Below are 15,537 nucleotides of genomic sequence, written 5' to 3' on the forward strand. Positions count from 1 at the left end.
AGTTGTTTGTAGAGGGACGAATTCTCATGACTCATCGTGGACATCGCATCATCCGTTGTGTCATCCAGATTATTTGTAGAGACTCTCTTGACCATCTTTGCAATAGATTACACAATCGTTAAATAGTGACATGAACCAGCAAAGAAATGAATATCGAAAAAGAAATGAAATAGAAACTGGAAACAGAACCGTGATATTGCACCACGGTGGAAAGTATTGTCGTCAATATCCATCGATTTGGTAGAGCCCGCACGACCACCAATCAGTAATGACCACCCATCGAATTACTGTCTCCTTCGCAATTCGCCATTGCACACAAACACAACCAAACTACGAATCTCGAATGACCTCCACAATGGATATCCGATCTTTCATAATCGATTTGGCAGGCAATACCTCCCTTAAATACCTTATCAGATCTCGGCAAAGAGATCAAATACTACAGATTTGTGGTACTTAACAAGGTACGCAAGGAAGGCACCCGAAACCGAAATGACTTGCAAACAAGATCTACATGTGGGGAAAACGCAGAGCCCATACGCTACCCTGCTTGGTGGATTGACGGACTCCATGTGCCTATTGCGGGGAAGGCACCGTAGGAGAAGATCGACATGCGAGAAAAAAGCAGAGGCTAACTGGAAACGAGGTCACAACAAAGTTTGCATGTGGGAAAGACGGACGCGAAGTGCTTGCCACAAACTATCACGACAGGTGGACCAATCAAATTAGGTGAGAAGACACATGGATGAATCAACAAATGGAACGATTGAAACGGTCTAAAAATTCATTCGAATTGAATTTTCATTTGTTATCGACGATCGTAGCTAAGACCGTTCCTGCAGGGGCAAATACCGGGGCGTGTGCCGTGGACGGGTGGACACAAGGTCGAGAGCTGTGGTAAACTCACACACATCAGGGATGTGGACTGGTGCTGTGCGGATTGGAAGCCCAACGCGCAAACCACTAGCCTTGGAGACAACGTTCGGCCTTCTTTGCAGAAAAAAGAGCTATGCTGATTTAGGTTTGTAAGAATTTGCCGTAACGAATGCAAAAGAACTGCAGAGCTTGCCTTGCAGGCACCTGATGGAGAATGTTCAGGCAACTCATGCAGAATCGCTCGGGATGCCTCACGCTCCTCCCAATTCCGGCAGACTCTGTGGATTCATCATCACCGCATAAGAAAATTGGTGCATCACGACGATTTCTTCGATGGAGCGTGCACTGTGAACGAAGGTGAAGGAGTGGTGATGATTCCGTGAAGCACGATGCGTCTGGTTTGGTTGCGATTTGTGAAGTGTGTGTGTGAACTTGCGTCTGATCGTAGCGAGGAATGGAAAGGAGGAGTGGTGATCCGGTGAAGAACGATGCATCTGTTGTTTCCGTTGTGGTTCATGGCTTGTTGCTGCAGGGGGCGATGATCGAGAGCAGGTACAGGGATGGAAGGTGAGTCGTCATTGCTGAACTAGATTGCTTGCCAAGAGCTGCACTTCTTCCGAGATCAGGACCTGCTCAAGAATGTTTGCTGCTTCCAAGTGCCTGCTGCCACAGAATGATCATCGGGGTATGGGACGTCTGTAGACAGTAGCTCTGTGTCGGCATCAAAAGCCAGCGATTTAGTGTCCTCCCTCTTCGATTTGCGTGGAGCATGGTTGGTAACTTGGTGTTGCTTTGTTGGTGCACTCAAGCTCAGATGAGAAGGGGCAAGCTGTGCTAGTGTTTCTCCGAACGGCTCTTTGTGCATTTGCCAGGGCTGGACGCTGTAGTTTTCGTAAAACAAGCTGTGGCGATGGTGCTGGAAGCTCTGCACATGGCTATGGCGATTTGAAGCTGCAATATTGAAAGCGAAGACGAAGAGATTTCTCTGTCCACAGCCATGGCGATGGAGAACCTGCAAAAGGCGATGGAGGAGCTGCTGAAGCGGTACAGCGATGGAGAAGATGCCAATTTGGACGTAGCCGACGCAGCTATGGGGTTGCGTTCGCGCTCTGCAGCTATGGCGCCGGAGGTCGAGGATTCTTCCGCAGATTGTTTAATAGCAAACGCGGTGATTCGACGTACTCCTTCCTCCTCGCTACTTCGGCACAGTCATAGCCGGTTATGGCTGAGCATCTCCGTTGCCTTGAATGCCATTTTGCTGATGCTGGTGCTGTGCGAGAAAGGAGCTCGCAACGATGCAAAGCTGCAAGAGAATGCAAGTGCAGCAGCATCCGTTAATGGAGGAATTTTGCAGTCCGTTGCTGTGCACGCGGAGGAGCTCCTGCTCCTGCCTTGCTCCGGCCATGGCTTTCTTCTCCCTCTCCTCCACAGCTCCAACGCCGTTCTTTCTGCTTGCAAATGCTACGCATGCTTCCGCGGAGAAACCTGTTCAGAACCCGATCGCAACTGCGTCATGGACCTCGTCCAGTAAGCGATTCTGTCGAGCAGATTTGTCGATTCGCGCACAACGGATCTACAAGGTTTCTGATGCAGATTTTGTGGTTTTTCAGCGGAGATCCTACCATGTTCGAAGCTTACTGGCGAGATCATGCACCTAGCGTTGCTACAGTGATCCTAGGGTGGCAGCGGATGAGCTACTTCGCGGAGACCGAGAGCATTTGCTGGTTCCTCGATCACAGGCTTGCCAATGCCGTCCGAGCTTTGCATCACCTGGTCGGAAACGCAGTCACAGAAGGCCGGCATATCCTCGTCGGAACCGGCTCTACGCAGCTCTTCCAGGCAGTGCTCTACGCTCTCTCCCCCGGCGATGGTCCATCTCCCACAGCCGTTGTATCAGAAGCTCCCTACTACTCGGTATGTAGTGATTTTCGTAGACAGATTTCGAAATTTCGCATCTGTAGGGATCCCTTCGACAAAATTTATGCTTGGCCTAAAGTTTCTGTTGATTCTAGCCGCATTTCTGCTTCGTCTTTAAATTTCCGTCACTGGCGTCTGTAGGGGTTTTCTCGACGGAAAGCTTCTGCTTATTTCGAAATTTCGCGTCTGTAGGGGTTTTGTTGACGGGAGTTGATTCTCGCTTGTTCAGAATGTTACATGCACCCGCATTTCTGCTTGCTATATAAGTTGCCGTCAATTGTGCATGCAGCCGCAACCATTGGCGTCAGTAGGGATTTTCTCGACGGGAAGTTTCTGCTTGGGCAAAAAGTTTGTGTTGATTTTCGCTGGTTCAGGATGTTACATGCAGCCGCATTTCTGCTTTCTGCTTGATCGATCGATAAATCTGCATGCCCTGGGTTCATGCAAGTCCTTTCCGTCAAAGGATTTGGTTGACGGAAGCTCTCAACGAGCGAAAACCTGCATGAATCCAGGGCATGGAAGGTTATTGACGGAATTGCTTGTTCCTTGGATTGATATTTTCCCGTCGGGTGCAAACTATTCCGGTCGTATTCGGCACCAGCCTTCGCTTGCTTTCTGTCGGTTGCCACTTCTGTCTCCTGACACGACTTGCGTACACCATGCAGTCGTATCCTCTTATGACGGATTACCTCAAGTCGAGACTCTTTCAGTGGGGAGGGGATGCGAGAGTTTTCGACCCGACCTCCGTCGACGGCGAGAACTACATCGAGCTGGTCACGTCCCCTAACAATCCAGACGGAAAGCTCCGGCACTCGGTGTTGAACGGAAGCGGAAAAGTCGTGCACGATTTCGCCTACTATTGGCCTCAATACGCCCCAATTACAGCCATGGCCGATCACGAGATCATGCTTTTCACGGTATCCAAGAGCACGGGGCATGCAGGGACGCGAATTGGGTGAGAAATTTCTATTTCCCTTCCGAAGCATCTGTCTCCTACGATTGGCTTTCCTCCGTCGCAAGTTTGCCGTCCGAATTGTTTGAATAAGGTTTGCCACTCAATTGATGAAGATGACCTGAATTAATCCTCTTCGCCATCAAGCATTTGTATGTGAAAGCGCCTTTCTGGTTACGACGCGCAGCTTGCAGACAAGTAAGCCTGTTACTGAATTCTGATCGAGGCTTGTTGTGGTTGTCTTCGTGCAGTTGGGCTCTAGTGAAAGATCCGGCGGTCGCCAAGAGGATGACCATGTTCCTGGAGCTGAATACGATCGGAGTGTCGCAGGATGCGCAGCTGCGAGCGGCCGAAGTGTTGAATGCTGTCGTGCGTAGCCACAACTCGACGCAGACTCAACCGAAGCAACAATTTTTCCACGACGCGGCCTCTCTGTTGGAGCATCGCTGGGCTGAGCTCCGTTCTGTAGTGGCACTCAGTGACGCCTTCACCCTGCCGGCTTTCCAGCCCCATTTCTGCAACTTCTTCTCTCGGACGCGAACACCTCTCGGTGGTAAAGTTCATCTTTGTTCTTTCCACTCCAACCTCTACTCTTTCAACTCCAATTCCGTTCAATCTCGTCTCTTTCGAGTTTCACCACTCTTTCAGCTCCAATCCCTTTCAAGCTCGACTCTATTGAGTTTCACCAATCACCATCCCATCACAGAGGACATTTCCCCTTCGCATTGATTTCTTGGCGCCAAAATTGACGATTCTATCCAATCTCATTATCTCAACCTGCGGTCCTGCACCTCAATGATTTCTGGCACAAGATTTCATTCAATCATGAGAGCATTACTCATTTAATCCCTCGCCTCGTTTATTCATGAGACAGTTATGCTGCGCATTGATTACAGACCAAAAAAATCCAATCAATCATTTACAAAATTTCTGGCCGCGGCGCGGAAGCAGAAAATCCTGATTGCGCATGCGCCGAAGTCCTGACAAAACCAATGATTTGTGTGCTGCAGCGTTCGCTTGGCTGAAGTGCAACCGCGTGACGAATTGTCAAGAATTTATGAGGCAGAGCGGCATAATCGTGAGGAGCGGCATCCATTTTGGGTCGGATCTGCAGCATGTGAGGATGAACATGCTCGACAGGAGGGAACTTTTTGAGATTTTGATGGATCGCTTGGCCACCATACAACAGCACAGACAAAGCCTCCCTGCATAAAGGATGGTCCTGCTGCTGCTCCTCTTCAACGACTACTTTAAAGAGCTTTCCTAAGGTACCATTCCACTATCTCTCTCTTTGTGTCTTGGGTGAATGATACGGCCAAACGCTTTACACAAAAGTGGAGTAGCACACTCGAATGCTTGCATAGGAGTGGAATTCGAGTGCTTTACATAAAAGATTACCTAGGGACTGGAATTTGATTCCTCCATCTTTTGAACAATATGGTCTCCTAGCTTTTTTATGAACTCTATACTCACATGGTGCCCACATTCTGAGCATTGCTTACCCTCCATCGCAATTTCTTTTTCAGATTTCTCCTTTTCCCACGGTTGTGGAAAGCTTTTTGTCTCTCTACATGGTGGAGTCTATTTTTCGTATGTCTTAAAATAGTTGGGACAAGGTTATGCAATAATCACAAGACAGTTTTACATCTAATGCATATTATTGTAACTTTGTGGCCTATGTAGTCATCTTGCAACTTGCATTTGTTTTATTTTTCATGTAAAATATTGCTTCCAAATGAGCCTTTAAAGACCTTTATGATGATGTCTTTAAGGAATGGTTCTACTATTTACATGAATGCGTCATTTGTACGAGCAAAACATTTAAGCAGGAGCGTGTTTTTTAAGAGATCATAAAAATAGTATTTCTTTAGGAAACATGATTTTGGCACTTTATTTCCACTAGAACTAGGTTTATTTACAACAAGGCAAAGCATCCACAAACGGACACATAGACGCGTTTACTGAACTAAAAAAAAACTTACGGGCATGTCTATTTGTGCGTCTATTTTCACGTGTAGAGACCCGCGTCTATATAGCAGACAGACGTATGTATAGACGCACATCTAGATGCGTAAATAAACACTCTATTAAAAAATTAAAAAACAGATAGATGCATCGTTAAACGTGTGTATAGATGCATTTGTAAATGGTCTTATAGACAAGTTAATAGATGTGCAAATAAACGCTTCTCGAACAGACAAACGTGTTTATAGACACGTATATAGACGCACTGATAGACGCGTTATATAATATATATTTTTTAATCTATAGAATACTGTGTATGTTGTGTATGCTATATAGTTACAAGAATCTCATTTTCACATTGTGTAATTCAATTCTTACAGCCAGTCGCATTTTAATTACAATTCTATATAAAACATTACAACTCCAAAACGTAATAAAATTAAAAGCTCAAAAAGTGCTTGTATGTATATATAGCACGAAGTTAAGTCACGTCATGTGGCTTCAAGTATAAAAAATAAGAGGAGTATATATACAAGAGGCACGAAGACAAGTCAGTGGCTCTAAGTACAAAAAAGAGTAGCTAGCACTACTTCTACGACTAATCCTCACTCCCTTCCACGCTCCCTTCTCGTCTTCTTGTGCAGGGACTTGTAAACAAGGGACAACATATCAATGTATGAAAAATCAAATCTTTACTTATAATATTGATATTATTTAATTTCTTTCAAATACCTCGGGGGTCGCTCAAGTAGCTTGGATATACTGCTCCTCAGTAATTAACTCGTCATGATAGAAGTGTCTCCATGTATCTCCTTTGTGATGGTGGCGGTGGTGGGCTATCTTGATAGAAGTAGGGTATTTGCTCACGATATCAAGCTGTAAGACGACACAATTTGCGGAGGGGTTAATACAATGAAACAACCTTCTAATAAACTACATAAGCAATATAATTTGAGATCGATACTTACAAATCGGGCGTGTGCATGTGTAAAGATAATATTATAATTGTTTGTAATTCTTTTCACTTGGATGTGGTAATCTAATGCATCTCTATCTAAGACAGAGAATAATATTTCCTATAAATATGGTTTTTCCTTACTAGAGAGATTAACATGCATTTAGTTGTCTTTCTCTCAAGATTTCCTAACTCAAAGCACAAAGCAATTGAATCTATTGTAAATGTAGATGATATGACCTACTTTGCTATCTCATCTTAGGTGACCATATCTTGTTACTCTTTTTTTTATAAATGTTATGCTATGGTGTTTGTAGTCATCAATCTTACTTTTGGATTTTTGTATGATTGCATGATTTAGGTGATCACTAACCTGTTTCTCTTATAAAATTTGTTGGATTATCTCCTAACATGTGTAGTGCTTCGTGTGTCTAAAAAGTAGAGTTATAGTTGGCCATCTTTGAAATCTTACAAGATGAGATGGTAGTGTGATTCTCTTTTGAGATTTGTTGTATTTCCTATTATAGGTAGACCTATTCTCCAATGAGGGTTAAAATGGGAGCATAGCGAGTATCATGAACATGGGAATATGGTTGAATAATATGTTATATGTAGGAATGAGGGTTGTTACCGGTGGAAGATTAGAGTATATTGCCATCATTATTGTTCTTATTTTTTATTGTTGGATTATGTCTGCACAAATCATCCTATCTCTACTTAGTTTTTGATAGACTTGAGTTGTATGTTTAAGCATGGAAGTTTGTTTATGCCTTTGGGTGTTTTTGTTTTGGGATCCCAATGATAAACCCAGTTGAGTATATAATTGGGAGGTGAATATCTGGAGTGATTTGTGAGGTTTGTAATTGAGTGCAGTTCTTTTTTGCCAAATGAGGATTAAGGATGTAATGAGAGAAATAGGTGGCTTACGCACTTGATATTCTATAGCTTAGCCCATGAGGGTTCTAGTTCCATATATAAATAGTTATCAAAGTTGTGCACTCATAGAAAGGTTTCTCACTATATTTAGCACATGTGCTATTTATCAGTTTGTGTTTAGATTGCAGGGTCCTATCTTTTTGGTCATTAAGGAACTTGTTTCATTGGGCATATGTTGATGTTGATAAACATAAGTTTACCGTTCGGTGCTTGAAGGAAATTGGGATGAAGTGGAGTGATGGTTCGTAATCCTTGAGAGGACTTATTATTGCCAATTAGATAGGGAATGAAATGTATGAGTGAGCTGTTCTTTGTTAGTGTAGGTACAATTAGTAAAAATATGTGCATTCATATAGGATGGGATTGGGAAATTTTAGTAGTTGCGCTAACTTGTTTTGTCAATTTTATAATAGATTTCGCATAGTCCATTTTCTCTTGCACTGAAACTAGCATGGGTGGTATACACTAATAAACTTCAATTGGGCATTGTAATACATGTTTTGTGGCTAATATTGATAGGTCTTATGTATTTCACTACTGCTACATATGTTGAGGGGTTTGGATTACCGAGTGGATTTTAGGCTATTGTGTATATGGATGATTGAAGGATTACTATGAGAGACGTGAGCATGTTTTAGTTTTGATTTGGCTTAAGTCTCCATTGAGTATGATGAGGGGTCTAGATTACGGAGAGTTGATTCAGGCAGTTTTATGGAGGTAATGCTTATGAGTGAGTAAGGGATTGCTATGAGGTGTGCCATTGAGGGAGTGTTTTATGAAATATGTGAGCATGTTTTGATTATGATTTGGTATGGTTTGAAATGTTTCCATGAGAAGGCTTCTTTCAAAGATTGAGATAGTTTGTTCAGACCCTACTATGCTCTATTCAGATAATATGAGAAGCATCGAACTGGCAAAGAACCCTATGTTTCATGCTAGAACAAAACATATTAAAGTGCATTATCACTTCATCCCTGAGAAAGATCTTACTGAAGAAATTGACTTGATACATTATATGACACAAGAATAGGTCACAGATATCTTCACCAAGCCACTTTCCCTTAATAAGTTTGCACAACTTTCGACAGTAGCTATGGTCATTGCCAATTGCAACTTAAGAGGGGGAAGTGAAGTTTAAGTTGTACACCTTTGTACATACTTTTTTTGCTGTGCTATTTTGCACTCTTGTGCATCTTTTCTAATCTTTATTTCTATTGCCATTATGCAACATTCAAAAAATCCAAAATTTGTTTTTTGTAAAGCACCCTCTTCTTATGCAGTGCAATTTAAGAGGGGTGGTTGAGAATGGTGTGTAAATTGCACCATAAGGGTTATGGGACAAAGCCTAACCCTAACCCTAAAGGGTTCATGTATATATTCATTTTTTCCATGGAATACAAGTAAGTGTACAATTAGTAATCTTGTGTCCACTCCTCCCTCTCCCTCTCTCAGTTCTTCTATCACTCCTGCCCATGTGCGAAGTACTCTCCCGATGATCCCTCATGGTCTTGACCTCTCTAACTATGGAGCTGGTGGAGTGCACCCCGTACATTTGGATCTAATCTCATGAGAGAGAGAGAGAGAGAGAGAGAGAGAGAGAGAGAGAGAGAGAGATCTCAAGATAGAATAATTTTTAACAACTGCATAGTGTCAATGATCATGCAAAAATTACTTTCACAAGAAGCTCACTCTATTCAGGGGTCATGGAATTGGTGTACAAAACACAAATAGAGCAATTTGATTGGATTGAATGGAGAGGAGGGAAAAGCCCTCGAAAAAACGAGGGTGGTAAGGTGGTGTGCCTAGAAACATGGAAGTGGTGAATGATTTGAACAGAGAGGAGGGAAAAGTGGTGGTGGCCAGCCACTACCCTTAATTCCATGCATATCTGGCTGACCAATATTCAATTGTGAATTGAATGAAAGATGAATAAATTCCATGTTATGGATCATGGCATTTCAATATACCATTCATGACACTTTAAAACATAAGAAAAAAGCAATGTCAAGGACACACCTTTTGTTTCTACCTCTACTTGCTTTCATTCATAATGCACATCCATGTAAAAGGTAGAGATGTGACTCTCCAATATTGAGGACTACTCCATGCAGACACCAACTGCATGGAGTTAGTAGGCATCTCAATCAATAATTGATGTAAGCATCATCTGATAATCAAGCCTTTGAGAAGAGATAAAAACAAATTCCATGAGCTTGCCTTGACTGTTCCATTTAGCTTTAAGTTTGAGCTCATCCTTTCTTACCCATTTTGCATTCTAGATGTCATTGTCTTTTGTTTTGGTTGGTTCATAGTTGAAAAGTATTTACAATTCTAGATAATTGGTCTAATTTGGAAATGTTTTGGGCTTAACAGACTGCAACTTACCTTAGTGCAGCTACGAGGTCAGGTTTTGGGCTAATCTACTATTTTCATAATTCTTTGGAACCCCAATCACCACGATATAGCAACAATCAATATATCAGAGAAATAAGAGAGAGAAGAAATTGACATTTGAAAATTTATGATCTTCTTGACAAAACCACGAAGGGAAAACACTTGTTGCAACACATCCACTGTAATAAAAGAGAGAAATAAGAGGGAGCTAATAGTCACATCTGAAAACTCAAACAATGGAATTTTGCCTAGATCTTCTTGACAAAACTGTGAGGGGAAAACAACTACTGCAACACATCCACTATAAGAAATCAGAGAAGTAAGAGGGAGTTAATAGTAACATATGAAAAGTGAAGCAATGCAATTTTGCCTAGACTTTCTTATGGTTGCCCCAAGAACTAAGAAAAAAGCTACCTCATTTTGAAGGACATGATTAGATATCTAGATGGTGATGTAAACTCTAGCAAGTCACTCTCACCCATGGTGGCTAATGCAACCTCAATTATTGGAAGTACCTCGACCACATATATGACCTTGCCATTGACAAAGAAAATGCTCTGGTTGATCAAAGAGACAATTTATCACTCATTGTCTTCTCATCTCCAATCATTGATTCTAGATAATAAAATCATAAGGAGAAAAACTTGCTCTTGCAGTAGATCCATTGTAGCAAAACATAATGATTGTGGATAGTAATAATGAGAATTGGTTTGGGCTACTTTGAAGAAGTTGTTCTTGTATAGAGGCTCAAAACTATTAGAAGCAAGTGTCAAAATGTTTGCGTGATGGGATGATGCAAAGATCTCAAAACACTGGTTATGTTTTCTTTTCAACCACCTCGAAGTTCTTCCTTTATCAACAGTTATGCTTTTCAAACTTTTTTAAAAAAGAGGGATCAAAAAAAGGTGATGTGGCAATCAGGTACACATGCAATGTGTGATTGTGAAAGAGATGTGCATGTGGCATATTGATGATGTGGAAAGTGTGTGCATATGCGAAGTACATAGTGTGCCTAGCAAGGGGTAATAGTGCTTAGTTTGGCAGTACCACATGGCAATGTGATGAGGTGCAAATTGCAAAGCACTACTACATAGATGATGACATGGATTATGGTGGTTGTACTGATATGCCACTATCGTGTGGTAGGTGTTGATGTGGATTGTCATGTGTACTAATAATTGCTTGGCTAGTCTGGACTGAGATGATGTGAGAGAGTGACCTAGTTGTGATAATATAGTAGCGCTAATCTGAGCTGCCACATATTAATGTGATGACATGGCAATGTGGTGGCAACTATGGTGATGTGGCACTCTTGCCACATGTCACTCTTATCCAATCCACCATGTGTCAAGCACTTTACCAAGGCAGCTAATTTGTCATGTGTCCCTAAGGTTACCTTATCCAATGGTTATCTTATTCACTTTTGAGGTAGATGGATGGAGATTCTATTAGCTAGTGATTCTATCATGAAAGATTATATCAATCTTCTGTCTTCTAAATAGGTATGTACTTTCCTTTTCTTTACCTAGCACTTTTTTGCAAGTATGCTACATGATATTTTTTGCATCGATTATCTAACGTGTCAGCATCATTTATGTCATGTATGATGATTGTTTTCATGGTTTCCCTTGAATCTTCATCTTTATAATCAAATGTTGTGTGGGCTTGAGAATTATTTGATACCTTATAATATCTTGGAAATGGAAATCTGGTAGACATGTTCATTGATGTCAATTTGTTGCCAATGCCTCTTGAATTTTGTGATTGAATTGTTTCTCCTTCGTAACTCAAGATTCTCCCATCTATATTCTCTAGCATGCTAGCAACAATATTACAAACAACATGATAAGTCTCAGATTCTCTACCCCTTTTGCCTTGTGTTTGAGTGGTGACATCATGATCATTGTCACTAATATCATCAATTCCTGTTATTGCATCACTTATCCCATCGATCTTTGCATGTATTTTTCTTTGTGGTCCCATCTTATTATTCTCAACACAAGACAAGTCTTCTATATCAGTAAGCATGTTTGAGTAACTTGCAACACAAGACAAGTCTTCTATACCAGTGAGCTTGTTCGAGTCACTTGCAACACAGGACCAGTCTTCTATACCAGTGAGCCTGTTCGAGTCACTTGCAACACATGACAAGTCTTCTATACCAGTGAGCCTGTTCGAGTCACTTGCAACACAAGACAAGTCTTCTATACCAGTGAGTATATTTGAGTCACTTGCAACACAAGAGACCTTTTCTACATTAACATCTGTTACTATAATGTCCTCAATACCTGTGAGCATGCCACTATGATACTCTTGATTACTACTATAGCTTCTTATCAATTTGGATCCCATTTGTGTTATAGTCCTTTTCTTTTGATAATATTCTATTGTGTCTTCCATGACATTGAAGGAAACTGTCTTAGGCAAACTTGATTTCAAGAAAGCTAACTCCCATTTATAAGTACTATGAACTTGTAGTTGAGACATAGTATTATGGACGTCTAAATGTGAAGTACTATCCATTGCATTTTGAATGACACCTGCACTAGTCAACTTAAATATCTCCACTATACAGAGAAAACTCTGAGCATAGCCATTAAAGTTGCGAATTGCTAAAACTTCTCCGGAGCAAGATAACATCTCTACTTTTTTCCCCTCAAAATAAGTTTTCTTGATTCTTGAAAGTATGTCTTTGGAACAATTTCGTCTTGGTCCCAGAGTATTCTATGTACTTGCATATCAAATATGTCACATTGTAAGATATCTCCTAATGTTTCAAAGTCTCCATGTGGATATTTTAAATGTACTTCAGGATTTACAATGTTGGTGATTATCACTACACATCTTCTCTCACCACAATGTTGGAAATGACACACATTCATAGGATCAAGACTATGAATTTGTCTAAAAGCCACCACTTCATTCTTCTTATACAACACCACATCCATACCCTCTGTTAGGGTGAATACCTGTTTTATGTACAAAAATAGATTAGCAACTCAAAATGAACATAATAAATAATCATTGAGCTTATTATTACTTAATAACTTCTATATCAAAACTAGCAGAGAAGCCATTAAACCTAATACATCCTAAACTTTAAATAATTAATACCAAAACGTCTTAACCATCGTAAATACTAAACTTTAAACATTTAATTCCTAAACCCTAAACCCTAAATCCTAAACTCCTAAACAATAAATCCTAAACCTTAAACCCTAAACTCTAAATCCTAAATCCTAAATCCTAAACCCTAAACCCTAAACCCTAAACCCTAACCCTAAAATACAACCAAAATTTAATGAATTTTTTTAATTTGTGCAACAGGTTGGGTATATCCATTGGGGGATATATCCAACCTGTTGCACAAATCAAGAATTTTTCTTATTTGATATACAATTGGGAAATATATCCAACCTACTGCACAACTCAAGAATTTTCTTGATTTGTGCAAGGTTGGATATACCCCCAACCTGTTGCTCGAGCAATAGGTTGGGGGGTTGGATTCTTGATTTGTGCAATAGGTTGAGTGCACCATTAACCTATTCCACTTGTAACAGGTTGGGGGATATATCAAACCTATTACACAAATTGAAAAAAAGCATTAAATTTTGATTGTATTTTAGGGTTAGGGTTTAGGGTTAAGGATTTAGGGCTTAGGATTTAAGATTTAGTGTTTAGGGTTTCGGGTTTATGATTATGTTTTTAGGGTTTAGGGTTTAGGATTTAAGGTTTAGGGTTTAGAATCTAGGGTTTAAGGTTTAGGATTTAGCATTTAGGGTTTATGATTATTGTTTAAGGGTTTAGGATTTAGGATTTAGGTTTTAGGTTTTAGGGTTTAGGGTTAAGTATATAAGATCATGAGCTTAGAGTCTAGAATCTAGGGTTTAGGATTGAAAATTAGGTTTTAGAATTTAAGTTATAGGGGTTAGGGTTTAAGGTTTAGGGTTTAAGGATTATAACTATTATATAAGTTTAAGAGCTTGGATTGTATAACCTAAGATTTAGGAAACTTTAGGATTTAAAATTTAGGGTGTAAGATTTAAGGTATTAGACTATATAAAATATGCATTCCAAAGTATTTAATTTAGATATATATAGACTATATGTTATATGCTTTCCAAAGTGTTTTGTTTATAGGTACGATCCTTTGCAAAGGCTTTACTTTAAGTAAGTATAAGTCTACCTAGTCAAAGTATCCTACTAATTAGAGATAAGCACATAAGCTAAAAGCACACCGATTTATATTTTCTTACATTCATGCTGCATGGTGTATCAGAAGGTATGATCCTTTGCAAAGGCTTTACTTTAAGTAATTATAAGTCTACCTAGTCAAAGTATCCTACTAATTATTGACAAGTACATAGGCTAAAAGCACACCAATTTATATTTTCTTACATTCATGCTGCATGGTGTATCAGAAGAAATGAAAAAGTATGTGATAAGAAATATTCAGGAGAAATATATATTCCATATCATGGATACCATGGATATCTGGTGGTTGCTAAAGTAAAAAAATGATATGGATGCAATGATACTATAGTTTTGTGCAAAGTATTACACATAGTAACAAAGATAAGTAAGTATGCTAAACCTCCTCTAGATTCTATGGTTTTAAACACCTACCTTACAAATACATTATCTAATTTTTCATTCTTTGACTAACTAACAAGTATTATATACATGGAAGAAAAGCATACATGCTAAAAATACATGTGTAAAATTTAATATTTTCTTATTTTTTAAATTAATTCAATTCTTTGATTGACTACTTTTTAAAATTAAAAGGTTATTAGTATATAATCTACATAATTTTAAATGTTATTAATGTATAATATTAATAATTTAATAATTAATTTATATTTATATAATAATTAATTTATATTTATATTAGTTTTTAAGTTAATAATGTATAGAATAGCAATATATTCACTAATTCTTCATTGTTTTAAGAATAAGTATTATATAAAGCACATATGCTAGAAGACCTCTCTTTTAAGTTATATTTTTTTAATTAATGTATTTATATATTTATTTATATAATATTTATATTAATTTATAAATTAATAATATATATTTTTAGCAAAATATTAGATAATCAAATTTTATTATATTATGGAGTAAAAATATTATAAATGGATTTCTTATATTAATAAAGTATCGTGAGAAGAGTTTTTTGGAAATATTTATGATTAAATTTTGTTTTGAAGTTGTTGCATACGCAATAGGTAGGGAGGTTTGAGTGGTTTTGAGGTTGAAAGAGAAATTTGTAATAAAGTGTTGTGAGAAGAGTTTTTTGGAAATTTTGTTTTAAGGTTGTTGCGTACGCAATAGGTAGGGAGGTTTGAGTGGTTTTGAGGTTGAGAGAGAAATTTGTAATAGATTGTTTTTTTTTATTGAGGAGTTTTGTGGAGAGATTTATGATTAAATTTTGTTTTGAAGTTATTGCGTACACAATAGGTAGGGAGGTTTGAGTGGTTTTGAGATTGAGAGAGAATTTTGTAATAGATTGTTTTTTTTTTGTTGAGGAGTATTTTGGAGA

General features: G+C 39.1%; 1 protein-coding gene across 2 annotated transcripts; it reads left to right on the forward strand.

Moving 5' to 3' along the window:
• The first annotated feature begins 876 nt into the window (after positions 1–876).
• LOC147887096 (tryptophan aminotransferase-related protein 1-like) lies at positions 877–5,371 on the forward strand. Of its 2 annotated transcripts, none has more exons than XM_087394796.1 (6): positions 877–1,561; positions 1,691–2,403; positions 2,487–2,790; positions 3,459–3,748; positions 3,997–4,298; positions 4,756–5,371. In XM_087394796.1, exons 2-6 carry the CDS (start codon positions 1,874–1,876, stop codon positions 4,956–4,958), a joined length of 1,629 nt encoding a protein of 542 aa, XP_087250922.1. In that variant the 5' UTR covers positions 877–1,561; positions 1,691–1,873; the 3' UTR covers positions 4,959–5,371. The 2 variants fall into 2 exon arrangements, with proteins under 2 accessions (XP_087250922.1, XP_087250923.1); XM_087394797.1 differs by having other exon boundaries at positions 877–1,233; positions 1,409–2,403.
• Positions 5,372–15,537: the final 10,166 nt, after the last annotated feature.

This window comes from Dipteris shenzhenensis, chromosome 23 (genome assembly GCF_047967505.1).
Source record: "Dipteris shenzhenensis isolate YYH24624 ecotype China chromosome 23, Dip_SZ_1.0, whole genome shotgun sequence".
Classification (NCBI taxonomy): Eukaryota; Viridiplantae; Streptophyta; class Polypodiopsida; order Gleicheniales; family Dipteridaceae; genus Dipteris; species Dipteris shenzhenensis.

Excerpts from the sequence above, each read along its gene's own strand:
- LOC147887096 (XM_087394796.1), top strand. The coding sequence starts at position 1,874 with ATGGCGATGGAGAACCTGCAAAAGGCGATGGAGGAGCTGCTGAAGCGG. Across the intron at positions 2,791-3,458 it reads CAGAAGCTCCCTACTACTCG|TCGTATCCTCTTATGACGGA; the intron begins GTATGTAGTGAT and ends TACACCATGCAG. Across the intron at positions 3,749-3,996 it reads CATGCAGGGACGCGAATTGG|TTGGGCTCTAGTGAAAGATC; the intron begins GTGAGAAATTTC and ends GTCTTCGTGCAG.